General features: G+C 31.5%; 1 protein-coding gene and 1 long non-coding RNA gene across 2 annotated transcripts; both read right to left on the bottom strand.

Annotated features, from left to right (window-relative positions):
• Positions 1-89: 89 nt before the first annotated feature.
• On the bottom strand, positions 90-15063 carry LOC132759484 (THO complex subunit 7 homolog; the record flags this gene model as incomplete). Its single annotated transcript, XM_060751261.1, is given in 5 exon segments — positions 90-147; positions 457-543; positions 1560-1687; positions 2779-2905; positions 14927-15063. Coding segments are annotated over 5 exon segments (419 nt in total), but the record flags the coding sequence as incomplete, so codon positions are not given.
• On the bottom strand, positions 7486-11952 carry LOC132759483 (uncharacterized). Its single transcript, XR_009629721.1, has 3 exons — positions 11721-11952; positions 9236-9418; positions 7486-9083 (listed from the first exon to the last, which is right to left on the bottom strand). It is a non-coding gene; the product is annotated as an uncharacterized LOC132759483 (long non-coding RNA).
• Positions 15064-15320: the final 257 nt, after the last annotated feature.

Below are 15320 nucleotides of genomic sequence, written 5' to 3'. Positions count from 1 at the left end.
CAAAAGTACCATTTCATATCATATACATAATAGGTTGTATGGGAGTGCTAAGCGGTGGGCGGTTAGAAAGAAAATTCTCTATCTCGTACCTGGTGGTATCCTGTCTATCAGGTTGTTGCTGTATAACTTTGGCAAGAGCATCATACTCTGAAGTTTAATGTAAGTACTGATTAACATTTCTATAAATGACCTTGGCAAGGGCATCCTACTCTGAAGGTCAAAGTAAGTACTGATTAACATTTCTATGAAATCATTCTTATACAGTATAAGCCTAAGTAGAAAGTGTGAGACAGACTACTGTAGGTATTTTATGCCTTGTGCTCGCTACATCTGCCAAACTGTAATTACTCAAAACATTTAAACTGTTTCTGTTTATAAGTGAAAGTTTTAATTTAAGTCACAAAAGTCACAATAATTAGTATCCCATGAATGGTAAAGATTTTGGAGTCAACGTACCTTGTCTGTGTTTCCTGATCTGTTTAGCCATTTTTAATTCTTCTTTTGACTCCTTTATTTTCAGTTCAGCTTCTTCAATTCTGGATTCTAAAATTATTTTACATAGTAAGTTGAAGATTTATCAGACACAATTAATATTAAGGACATATGGCTACTTTCCAACTTGAATGGTGGAGGAAGACCTGCCCTCCATGCACAAGTCAGCACTGGAGTAGAACCACTGACCTTTTGTAATAGCTCAGCTGCTTAGCTTTCTCACATGACAGAAAGAAGAATGGAACCCACGATGAGGGGCAAATTGTTTGAAGTCAAACACCTTAAAGCAGCACGCCTCCAGATTTATGCTATTTTTTCATGAAAATTTTTGAAATATGTGAAAACGTATAATAATGTGTAGTGACCAAAAGGAAGCAATTTACACCAAATTATTTGCACTTACAACTCACGTAAATTACTAAAATGAGGTAAAAATGTGCAAAAAAGCCCTTACTACGTTAGTAAAGCAGTAGAAATATAGTCATAATATTAAAAAAAATCAGTCATTAATCACATATAACATGTCAATTATTACTTGAACCTTTAACATTTCTACAGTAATATTTTTTAAAATTGATATTATTGAAATATTTTTGATTATCTGGAGGCATGTAGCTTTAATCACTCTTCCACTGAGTGTAAAGCTATAACCAGCAAAATATATTACAATTTTTTGAAAAACGGTCAAATTGTGTTGTTTATTTTTCTGCATATTCTTATGGTCATACCTTGAAATTTTTTTTTTTGAATGATATTAAACACATGTGAGTTGTAATTATGAAAACAGAATGAAACTTCTCCTTACAAAAACTATCTCAATTCACAAATTTGAAAAACGTAAGCGATAATTTTGCATGCACTAAACCACTTAATTAGACATTTTGAAACACTCTTTCAATTTAGGTATTTTGGTATAGTTTTTATCAATATATAAACAAATATTCTACCAATTACAAACAGCCCAAGATAGTTTTATACCTCTTAATAACTACAATGTATATCACATAGAAACATATCTGTTAACTACTACTAAGTATAATAATAAATTAATAATACATCAGTGATACCTATTTGTTTATTTAGAGTTTCATAATTTTCTTGCTCCAGAAGGTTCATTCTATAAACTTGAGAAGATTTCTGTATAGCATGATCGCTCTGTGCCAATGTGGCCAACATACGCTGAACTGTCAAATGACTGAAATAAAAAAATCAGATCACTTATACCTGTATCACATTTATCACATAAACTACAATGCAGTATAATAAATAAAGCCTTTCAATAAAATTTTTGTTATACAAAAGTAAAAGCATAAAATGGAGCTTATGTTAATGATACACTACAGGTACTTCAATGAACAAAGGATTCTATTTTCCTTATTTTGATTATGTAATAAACAGAATATTAATTAATATTTATGTGTGTTAATTACTAAATTTTTTGAACTAATTGAGTCAAACAATATCATACTTCCCCTAGACTTGCATGATACAATAGACAAAGACCTCAGGTGCCTTTCGGCAAGAACACTGACCCAAGCAGAACTTGCAACATATTTGTGGAAGTGCAATTTGGAATAAAAACAAAATTCAACTCTTTTCCAGATGTTATTTTCAAGTAACTGTATAAGGAACAGTCCACAAAATATATCTTTTTAAACAATACATGTGACTAGTACAAGATTTACGAAATGTCTTTGACTGGAAACTTAATCTTTGATCTACTGATCTTAAAATCAATAGGTGCCATGAGCAATGTTCCTACCAAGCTTCATAAATCATGACTTATACCTTATCAAGTTATTGGTTAGGCAAGGAAGAGACAGTGTTTATTTTCTTTATATAACTTTTACCCTAAATCGGTACTGTTCCCAATAGAAAATAGACATTAAAATTTCAAATTTCCAATGTTTAAATTCCCAAAATGGCTGTTCAAAATTTCCACAAGGCCAAGTGATTTCTCTGAAATCATTTAAATCCAACATATTCATATAAATCACCACTCAATAGTTCTACATGGACAGTGGAAGCTGTTAGCTGTCTTTATTTATGATGACTCATCTTATTTGTAGCTGAAAAAATGCATAAAAAAAAATTCCCAATTTAGAGTCAAAATAACGCATTTTGGTACCAGCACCATTCCCAAAGTAGAGAAAAAAAACAGTGAGAGATGACATATTTGACAAACCAATCAAAACATATTTCCCCTTCTTAAGTGTATTCCCAGAGTATAAAATTTTGTACCTAAATTGATACTGATTTTGAACACAGTAGATATTAAAGTGTTACCTTTCATCACTAGAAGGTTCATCAGTACTATTACACCAGCGAATGAATGTTTTCAACAGACTTGTCAATCTCTTTTCATCATTGCCCGCATCACCATCTATAAGAAGACGTTTCTTTATAACCTCATCTGAAAATATAATTAAATCATATTGTTATCAATAAGACATGTTGCATAATATTACTAGTATTATCTTCTAATTCATCTGCAAAAAAATTTAAAAGAGGGTGTAAATGTAAATCAAAAAGAGCCACAAGATAATTTTACCAGTAACCACCAATCAGATCACAAAACCACCTATGAAATATCAAAGTATATAGAAGATTATTTTCAGAAATTCTGTAAACATTCAAATCTTAAACCTAAATTTCTTTTCTAAATTAAAAAGGAGAAAGCTGGAATAACTTGTCTCAGTTTGAAATCAACATGATGTTGATTTTGTGGTAAAAGAACACACATGACTCTGAAAAATATCCCCACCACCACAGATATGTACAATACTTATCTTTATAAACTGTTATGGACACAGATATTTATAAAGAAATCTCACTTTTTTCTGTAGAAAGGAAGTTTGCTGTATTATAAATTTGTTATAAATCTTTTTGACAGGTTATTTGACTGTATATAAATGTTTGTTTGCAAAATAACCCTTGCCAAACAGTTGAAGAAAAATTAACAATTTATAGAAAAACTAGAAATGTGTCATCATGCCACGGATGCCCCCGCATGCAGCCAATATTTCAAATTTTATAATATTTAGTTCCAAATTTGTTTGCACAAATTATTTTTTTCATTCTAAGTTCAAAGCCCTTAAAACTTTTCAATGTTAACACAAACCATTTTTATACAATGTTCAAGGCACTGAAATTATTCAGTCTTAACCTTTTGAAAATAGCATATTGCATATTTGTAGCCAAAATAATGGCTATATTCATTTCCACAAAAGTATGAGTGCTGAAACTGAAAGTTCAAAATTTTTCCAACATTCAGGAAAGATAAGTTTGTCCAAAATCATTGAACCACGACCAAATTCAAACTTAAACTGCTTATTCCTAAGATGTATCTATATTATTTTCAAAGTGAAAGGGACATAACTCTGCCAAAAAAATCATCGAACCATGACCAAATTCCAACTTGACCTGTGCATTCCTTTGACATATCCATATGTCAATTTTGAGTTGAATATGTAACACTGTTGGGTTGATAATGAACAGAAACTGTCAATTTCATATCATTTTTAAAGTGAAAGGGGCATTACTCTGCCAAAAATCATTGAACCATGACCGAATTCGAACTTGGCCTGCGCATTCCAAAAACATATCCATATGTCAAAGTTGAGTTGAATGTGTAATACTGTTGGGGAGATAATAAATGGAAACTGAAAATTTCATATTATTTTTAAAGTGAAAGGGGCATAACTCTGCCAAAAATCATCGAACCATGACCAAATTTGAAATTGACCTGGACATTCCTTTGACATATCCATATGTCAAATTTGAGTTGAATGTGTAATACTGTTGGGGAGATAATAAACAGAAACTGAAAATTTAATATTATTTTCAAAGTAAAAGGGGCATAACTCTGCCAAAAATCATCGAACCATGACCAAATTCAACCTTGACCTGTATTTTCTCATGACATATCCATATGTCAAGTTTGAGTTGAATGTGATGTTCCATTGGGGACATAATGAACGGAAACTGAAAATTTCATATTATTTTCAAAGTGAAAGGGGCATTACTCTGCCAAAAATCATCGAACCATGACCAAATTTGAACTTGACCTGCGCATTCCTTTGACGTATCCATATGTCAAGTTTGAGTTGAATGTGTTGTACCATTGGGGAGTAAATGAACGGAAACTGAAATTTTTTTATTATTTTCAAAGTAAAAGGGGCATTACTCTGCCAAAAATCATCGAACCATGACCAAATTCGAACTTGACTTGTATCTTCTCATGACATATCCATATGTCAAGTTTGAGTTGAATGTGTTGTACCGTTGGGGAGATAATGAACAGAAACTGAAAATTTCATATTATTTTCAAAGTAAAAGGGGCATAACTCTGCCAAAAATCATCGAACCATGACCAATTTCAAACTTGACCTGTATTTTCTTATGACATATCCATATGTCAAATTTGAGTTCAATATGTGCAATGGTTATTAAGATAATGAACGGAAACTGATGATGACGTAAGGACGGAATGACGGAATGATAGCTTACACTTTAAAACTTTTAATCTACATCATACATGTTACAATGAGAATGTGAGTCACTGTCTTGATTACAAATGCTCTTTAAAAGCAACCTGAAATATAAATATACCTCAGATATAGAACCAGTCCATGAAGCAGGATCAACTTGGCCCCCCCCAGTCATCTCGGCCCTGTACCAACTCGGCAAGAGTCAACTTGGTCCATAGTTATATATTACTTGTTACTACTTTTTATTTATTTTTATCATATTTTTCATTGTTTAATCTAATTTGATTAACAATATCTTCTGTCCTGTATTAAATCAAGTGTAAAAATCAAATAGTTTATACCGGAATTTAAAATTGTAAATAATTCAATAATCGATTGATCAAACATTTTATGATTCAATATACATATTCTACATATCATCCTGCATTTCCTGTTTTTTATTTCTAAAATCACCCAAGGACAACTGAAATAATCAATCTTGAATGTTTGAATGTGTTTTTCGCAAAGTGGTAAAAATTGAGTTATAGATCATTATATTAAGACAACGTTATCTCTTCTTATTGAACAAAGATAATTTCATAAAATCTATATCCTAGAAGGTTTTTTATAGATGACAGAGTTGACCCTTGCTGAGTTGGTGTAGGGCCAAGTTGGCCCTTTGCCCAAGATGGCAGCATACTCAGTCATCGAATTTAGCACTTGCCCGGTGGCCTATGGCCAGTGAAAATTAGTTCCGGCCAGTCAAATTTTAAGAAAATTTAGTTAAATATTTAGTAGAATAAATTCAAAATTGGAATTCGGGCCAGTAAATTCAAAATCTTAAATTCAATGACTGCATACTGCTAACTAAGGTTTTTTGTTCATATACTTTTAAAAGATTTTAATGTGATTTTTATTAAAATTATATACATGGCATACACGTTATTTAAGAGTGCTACAGCCCTTGTAGGGATTGAGGTCTTGCTTGTACTTTCTGTGTTCATGAAAATGTAAATATAAACACTATCAATAGGAGCTATTTTTTTTATTCATTGTGTTCAGGAATTTGAGTTACTCAAATTAGTTACTAAAAAATTCTCAAATTTGGACTTTTCCCAGTTTTAACAGTGTTGGCGGTGTTGTAAGTATGTCAAAAAAGGCCTGTTCCATTTTGTTTATCTGACTTTTGGGCTACATTGGCCTTACTTGCTTTCATTACAATATGATTCACTTACGAACTTTCGCTATATGTATATGCAGTATTTCGATAGAGCGGAAGTCAGCGCTTGAGCATGCGCTTTGTCATGTCTTGTTCAGTTACCGTTCACGTTTTCAACGTGGTTGCTACGAAAAGGTAGCACACCACAGTAATGTAAGCCACAGCTTCGAATGGCCAGGGAGGATATCTTGGATATAGTGAATATTCTGGATTTATGTAACTGGTTGGCTTTAAAGTGAATTTTCAGCATGAAATTTGTTTTTGTGACATCTAATATGATCATAAATCACATGCTGTTGATTATAGATGTCAAGGCTGCCATTTTTTGTAAACATTGCTTTTAAACAGCATTCACGGTAAAAACCAGTCATTTTACAGGAGGGTACAAACTTTAAGCAGTAGCAAAAAAATCTACAAGGTTGAGCACCAGTTTCTTTGTGATATTTTGCATGTATAGGGCCATCCTTAAAAAAAAGTTTGTTTGCAGTAACGCGACCGACTCACAAAATTTGCCCCTACTCAAAATTTTTTTTCATGGTCTGGATAAAAAAAAAATTTTTGGAATCAGAAAATTATGCCTTGTGCTTTGTTTTCATTCTTTTAAAGGTTAATAGAAGAAATAAAATGTAAGTCTTATTAAATTAGAATTCAGTTATCAATTTATTAATTTTTACCAGATTATCAAAGCATATATTGTCCAGCATTTTTAAATTCCATGTTTATTTGGGAGTACAGTTCAATAAAAAAAAAAAAAAATCGGCCTACCTACCAACCTTGAAAATTCTGGGTTGGGTTACTGCAAACAAACATTTTTTTAAGGATGGCCTAGGGAGTTGCTAAAGCAGAGATGGTGTTCCTTTAGCCTGTATATTTGCAGGTATTTTTTGCCAGAGGGACGAAATGTGTTGTTTTGGGTCTCGGGCCACTGTAGATTTTGGGCTTCAACGGAATGAATTGCAACTTTTTTGACTGCCTGCCTATTGTAGATGGGATAATTTCTTTGTAGATTTGCAATCTTATGTCATATATGTTCTCAACAAAATGTGTTTTCTTTTTCCAGGTTGTGTAGTTTGGTATCAGAATTAATAGACGTATTGCTTGCAGGACATTGACGGCAAGAACTTGAAATTAACTGTGGAGTGCTACCGAAGCATCATGTGTCCGACTGCTACTACACTTAGTGTACATGGATTTTACAACTAATATATCAGTCAAACAAATTAAAGTGACATTATGCCCATCCAAGGGTATATGGTGAGTGAACATGTAAATATCAAAATAAGTTTTCATTATGCAATAATAGACCCTTCTTAATATTACCTCATACATATTCATAGATTTCTCAGAAGGAGGCTAACAGGGCAAGCTGCGGTATCTGCTCTATGTAAACATATAACGAATATATGGCCGCCGAAAGATTTTTCTACAGTGTCAGAGATCTTGATAATGTTCTGTTTGCTACATACTTGTTGAGTACTATATTTAATATTAAAAAATATCTTCTGGAGATAAATAAATCAACAATGGGTTTAATTTACACTTTATACAGTGAAGGACATACAAGACCTGATAAGTCAATTAAAGTTTATGATAATTCCAAGTAATTTCTAATATTCTTTGTCAGTATAAATATCAGGTTAAAACCCTTTGCAACTTAAATAGACATTATCTGCGTTATCAGTATTTTATTGCTAACCTCAACACATGTTGGTCAAGAGTGTATTAAGCAATTAACTGATAATAGATGTAAACAGTTGGATGCTGAATTCTGTACCATACTTCCCCTAAATTTAGCTATTGAAAAAAAAAGTTTAAAAAAGTTTTATTCACTTTGTATTTAAAATCAAAAGAAATCTGTATGACTCTCTAGAAACTGGTTAATTTTACAGACAGCCTTATCAAATCAAAATGATATTTTGTTTAAACATGACACCCCTGTCTTATACATTTCAATGGATTTTCAGTATCATAACACATGATGTTGTTTACAGCAATGTAAAAATACATTTCATGCTAAGTAAGGAACGTAAAACTTATATATTATCAACTATTTAATTAATTACAGTATAAAATACTTAGTATATAACGAAATACAATCATTTGATTGCAAATATCAGTCAAATCTTAAGACAAAGCTCAAGTATCATTAGATTATTGCACTTTTCCAGTTAGTTCGACTTTTATTATGTGGTCATATTGTTGGAACCCTTAACTGGCTGGTATATAACAAATCATTAGGGAACACGGCAATTCCAGAGGATGTTGCCTGAACCCACCAACCCCAAATATTCCATGTACATAGGGGACTGAACATTCGCAGAAAACCTGCGCAATATCTTGCAGTTGAAGGGTATTAGGAAAGGCAGCAATGAGTTTTAGCACTTCTTTAATAACATTCCAAGACATATTCTCTCAATAAGAGGACAAAATATTAAATGTAATAAACATGTTGACATATTCCCTGCACCATATATGTAACAAAGTATAATGTTAAAAACAAAGTAATGCGATGATTTCTTTTAAAGTTTTTATTTAAATTCAAGGCGCAAAACTGAACAAAATAATGGTCCTTTAAAATATGCTAAAAACATTTCGCCAGTCAAGCTGATTGTTTTGCTTGCATCATAATAAACGCTCTTAATGTTTTTCCTATTGAAAACTGTAATGAATATATAGTAAATTTTGTTGGAAATCCTGTATAACATTACAAAATATACAACTGTCAGCATTTGAAAATTTGTATGTATCCAACGTTCAATATCACTGTTTGTTTTCTTCCTTAGTTTTCTGTAATTTTTCTTTGAACTGTTTGATAGTTTCTTGCCACTGCCATGAAGAGACAATTAAAGGCGATTCAAATACCAATTGTCAATTTGTGTTCATGACTGTTACCAGTGGAATTCCTGAAAAATATATACCTTTTATTTAGAAGTGGAAACAAGAATTATGCCATTTCTAGAATATATCAATTTATATTTTGATTGCACATATATTTTTTTACAGGTGCTGAACTTTGTTTATGTGTAAAAAATGAAAAATTAAGTCTTGTGTATACCTTTCATCTGGTGATGAAATCTTCTTCTTTAGTGTTCATCTTACTGGTCTGTTGATTATTACTCCAGTCGAACCACCTACAGGGTACATCTGTTCTCTTCAGACATATATGAATTTATGTCCATGATTGTTAATCTTATTGTGTGAAATGCTTCAAAACGAGCAACTATTGCAAAATATTGATCTGAAATAGTACATAAAATAACCGTTATTGCTTTTTAGTATAACAAGAGCCACCGCCGGGCGGGGGCAACGCTCGACTTTTTACTTTTTCTAAACGCAAACATAGAAAGGTTTGAACATATATTGATGTTTCCTTTTTATAAATTTAGTTGGTCTGTCTTGTCACATTAGTTTTGTTTATATATTTTGTATATATATGAATAGAAACATTAAGCATATTTCTAAAAATAGCAACAGTACGCAATTTCTAAAAATAGCAACAATGACGCAATTTCTAAAAATAGAAACAATGACGCAATTTCTAAAAATAGAAAAAAATGACGCAATTACTAAAAATAGCAACAATGACGCAATTTCTAAAAATAGAAAAAAATGACGCAATTTCTAAAAATAGAAAAAAATGACGCATTTACTAAAAATAGCAACAATGACGCAATTTCTAAAAATAGAAAAAATGACGCAATTTCTAAAAATAGAACAAAAATGACGCAATTTCTAAAAATAGCAACAATGACACAATTTCTAAAAATAGAAAAAATGACGCAATTTCTAAAAATAGGAAAAAATGACGCAAATTCTAAAAATAGCAACAATGACGCAATTTCTAAAAATAGAAAAACATGACGCAATTTCTAAAAATAGAAAAAATGACGCAATTTCTAAAAATAGAACAAAAATGACGCAATTTCTAAAAATAGAAAAACATGACGCAATTTCTAAAAATAGAAAAAAAATGACGCAATTTCTAAAAATAGAAAAACATGACGCAATTTCTAAAAATAGAAACAATGACGCAATTTCTAAAAATAGAAACAATGACGCAATTTCTAAAAATAGAACAAAAATGACGAAATTTCTAAAAATAGAAAAAAATGACGCAATTTCTAAAAATAGCAACAATGACGCAATTTCTAAAAATAGAAAAAAAATGACGCAAATTCTAAAAAAAGCAACAATGACGCAATTTCTAAAAATAGAAAAAATGACGCAATTTCTAAAAATAGAAAAACATGACGCAATTATATACATGTATATATATGTATATATATATATATATATATATATATATATATATATATATATATATATTTGATATATATATATATATATTTGATATATATATATATCTATCTATATATATATATATATATATATACATGCATATATATATATATTTATTTTATATATATATATATATATATATATATATATATATATACCTGCATATATGTATATATATACACACACACATTTATATATATATTTATATATAATACATATACTATACATACACACACACCGATAAATGCACAATCTGAGAAAATTCAGTAATATAACCTTCAAGGTCAAGGTCATTAAAGAGCCCAAGCAAATTTGGGTTTGATAAACAACAAGGTCTGGTCCTTAAGAATGTTCTGTTATAATATGAAGTTTATCCCTTCAAAAATAGCAAAGTTACAGTCAGTTACTGCCAAAACAATGAAAATTTCAATAATTTGACCTTCAAAGGCAATGTCATTAATGAGTGAAGGTCAAGGTCTTTCGGTATATTTTTAACAGTTATCTTTGAAGATTATTATGTTCAAGTTTGAAGACAATCCATTCAAAAATAACAAAGTTACAGCCAATAATAGCCAAAAAAATGAAAATTTCAATAATTTGACCTTCAAAGTCAAGGTCATTGATGAGTGAATGTCAAGGTCTGACTGGTTATTTTTAAGGGATATCCTTGAAGATTATTATGTTCAAGTTTGAAGACAATCCATTCAAAAATAACAAAGTAACAGCCAATAACAGCATGAACAAGCAAAAATTGGACTTTTAACCTTGAAGGTCAAGGTCATTTATGGATGAAGGTCAAGGTTAGTGTGGTCTACTGAAAGGTCTTGTCCCAAGGGTTGTTGTGGCCAAGTATGAAGACAATACACCAAGAAATAAAAAAGTTATGATCCAGGTACAAGTTTTCGGACGGCAACGGCAACGGCAACGGCAACGGAGACGGCAACGGCAACGGCAACGGCAACGCCGACCTGACTATAACAATACCTCTACTTTTTTTTTCAAAAAAAAAAAAGTCGAGCTAAAAATGGTATTGATTTAGATTCTGAAGCAATTATGTTTTAAATGTTATCATTATAAGTGTGATATTTTAAATGAAATTCATGAACAAACATATTGTTATGTTTATATAAATGAAACATTTAAAACAATGTGAAATGAGAGTAATTAATGTAAGTAGTAATACAACTTAAGTAGCTTGGTTTAAAAAGAAGACAACAATATATAATAATATGGTATTTTACCTTGAAATGTTCTTTCATCCATCTTATTTTCACAATCCTTTCCCTTGTTAAACTCACATCCTTAGGTATTTTATGAAAAGTAATGGTATAATTATATCTAGAATTGGAATAACAGAGTGGAATAAAAATGAGATTTCCCCAGTAAGTTTAACACACTAGGGCTTATCAGGTCAGACATTATTTGTTTACATTCATGCCCTGTTAGCCTCTCTCTGGTGATGGAATGTAAAGTATGCATCAGGGCTCATCCTGGGGGGAAATTTTAGGGAGAAGTGACTTCCTCGCGAAAATTAGGGAGAAGGGAAACAACCCAATGTGTATGCATTAACATGCATGGCTATACATCCTTTAATTATAATATAAACACAAATAACATCACTTATAATATTTCTCCAGTTTATTAATTAATAGTAGATTGATTAATAGTAGTATTAATTAAAAGTAGATTAATTAGTAGTAGATCTGGCAATGGCATCTAAATGTTCTTTAGCTGCAAATATGAATATAAAAAATTATTTTTGATATCTATTGATCAGCTATTTATAAGCTTTCTCTAAATATGTGTCTAAATATGTGTTTATATATTTTTATGTACATTTGTTGATAATAATGTGTAAGAAAAGATATGATGATAAAATTAATTTCATATTTTTTACTTTCCTCACTGTTATTAGAAGATGAAGTCACATTGGATATTGATTAATAACATCTGTTCTATTCTATTCTATTCTGGTAACAGAAATTTCTTTCAAAGTCCTGATCTATTTTTTTTTTTTTAATGCGTTTATTTAAGGTCGCCGCCGGAAAGCCCATATGGGCGACCGTACACTCAAGTCGGGCCATCCTAGAGCGTCCCGCCGAGAATTTTTCGTCGATTTTTTTCCAGCTTTATTGGTGGAGGAAGACCCCAAGTGCCCCTTCGGGCATTATTTCAGGCACGAGCGGGCACCTGGGTAGAACCACCGACCTTCCGTAAGCCAGCTGGATGGCTTCCTCACATGAAAGATTTCGACCCGAGTGAGGATCGAACCTACAGCGGTGAGGGACCTGTGATCTCAAGTCAACGACCTTAACCACTCGGCCACGGAGGCCCCTAATCTCCTGATCTATGTATTGTAATGTCACATTTATATGCGTATAATTATGCTTATAAAACAATTTTCAAACATCAATGAATATGTAAAATATGTACTGCAAACATTTGTGCACATTATATTTGATCACTAAAATTACATACATTCATTTCTTATTGAAAAAATTGACTGAGAAATTGTAGAAAATTAATTTCTAATTACCTCCCTTTATTTTCATGAAATGTTAAATTCGGTAATATCTTTATAAATAATGCTTTTTAAAATTTACAATATTGATAAATCTTAATCTGAGCGTCATATTTACGACATTAAAACAAATATATATATTGAAACAATAAGAACACTTCTTTCCTGACAAATTTTGTTGTTATATACGTTACATGATATACGACCGATATGTAGTTTAGTCGGGATGTCTTGCCCACGTGCATAAACTGTGTTAAATTTGGCATTTCTACAAAGAGAACAATGCCAAACACCCCCACTGTCTACAACATACCAATCGCAAGATTTTTGCGAATTGGCTTTCTTAAATTTTCGCGTACGTGTAACTATCAGAATCAGTATCTTTCTTACTGCTCTGTTTCGGCATTTCGCCTTGTAGCCATGACGTGAGCGACATAACAATTTTGCAGTAAAAATTGATGTTAACAGACTGAAATCATTCAAAACTATGATTAAGTTTTTAATCCGGTCGCTGATCATTAATGAAATTGATTATTTCTAATTGTATAGCCGTGAAAAATCCATTGCACATCGCCTTTACTCGGGTTAAAAACCCACCATCGAAGTGCATCGTGTATATCAATTAGGGAAGATTGCACGTGTTTAGATAATCGGGGAAAAAACAATGTATAATTATCGCCAAATCCCGTATTAAACTCGCAAAACTATCACACAAATTATACCGTTTCGGGCCGATGCTCTCATTATTTACTGTTTAGAGTAGGCGGTCTATCGCTTCGCTTACAGGTAGAAGGGTAGTATAAAGCGACGCTCTGATTGGATAATGATAATTAGCGGTCGTCATATGGGCGGATACAATCTCTGCTCTTTACATCGCTAAGTATTTACTATTTGGGAATTAAGATTTTATCGGCGATGTTGACTTCTCTTTGATCAATCGGAAGAGCGAAATTGGAATATACACGGCGAAGTTTTCGCCTGAATCGCCCTTCCGGATGAACCCTGATGCATATAATTTGAGAAAGGCCTATTCCTTTTAATTTAATAATTTACTTCCCATAAACAGTAAATGATGCACAGATCCAAATAAAATTTCTGTAAATATCTTTAAGAATTTACCTATAATGCTCAATTAAGAAAAAGAGTGGGGCAGTCTTTTTATATTTTATGCAGATTTATAATTTTATTCTGAACATTTTCCAATATCAACTGTTGGTCATACACCATTTTAACAGTCAATCTTTTGAAATATAAAGTCAATTTAGCTCAACTTGACTATGAAAATATGAGCATAATGTCACAACACACAGAAACTACACCATATTAATATTTTGCATTTTCAGCTGATCGTCAAACAAATATCTCAATATTCTTTCCCATTTAATATATTGTTTACATGTGGTGACAGCTAGTTAGTTAGCAGGGGAACGCTGTGTTAGATTACTTCTGTCCAGAAAATTTCCTTGTTTACCATCAAAACTCATATGTTTACCATAGCAACCATATATAGATAGAAAATAAATCATATAAGGTTATTGAAAAAAATCTCAGTTTCTTGACAAAAAATCGAATTAATAAGTACAAAGTCTTTAGAAAAGGTCCCTTCTTAAGTTAATTTAAAAGGGGAATAATTTGGCGGAGTTTTAGACAGGGAAACATGAGTTATCATTCGTGGCTAGGGAATATGGCCGACTGAAATCATGCAAGCGAGTTTGTAAAGTGTGATTGATGTAGATACTTTTCTTTTACAATAAATAATTCATTCGCGAAAACATATGACACACATCTATTTAGCTCATTATAAAAAATTCAAAAGGATTAGAATACCAAAATATGTTCGGGTAGCATATATTTATGGATGTGATAGCAATTATGTACTTAATTAAGCGTTATTTCACATAGTAAACAAGAAAGCCGGTATTTTACCGTCTGTAACTGATGCCATTTTTATTGCAGCTTCAACAACTAAACAACAATAATATTCTATTTTTATTCATCTAACTTCGTGTATATATCAATGGTATGTGTCGTTTGTTCTTCTTATATGCATTTGGAAACATTTATTGTATATAAGATTTAGTATAAATGCGTTATTCAATTATATTTCGTTAGTGTTGTAAGCGATGTTCTTAATCGGAATTTCACGAGTGTGACGTCACGTTCGGTTTATTCCCGAAATTAGAAATAGAAAAGGAAAATGGCGACCCTGGACGATAGTCCGTCGCTGTTTTTCGGGTCAACAATGGACAGATTGGGCTGATTCTGTTTTACTAGATAATGAAATTGGTAAAAAAACCAAAGTCTAGGGCCTTGTTTTTCT

The sequence above is a fragment of the Ruditapes philippinarum genome, unplaced genomic scaffold (assembly GCF_026571515.1).
Source record: "Ruditapes philippinarum isolate M1 unplaced genomic scaffold, ASM2657151v2 ctg19613_1_1_1_1, whole genome shotgun sequence".
Taxonomy (NCBI): domain Eukaryota; kingdom Metazoa; phylum Mollusca; class Bivalvia; order Venerida; family Veneridae; genus Ruditapes; species Ruditapes philippinarum.
The sequence above is the reverse complement of the archived record's forward strand: the minus strand, read 5'-3'. Positions and strand labels throughout refer to the sequence as shown.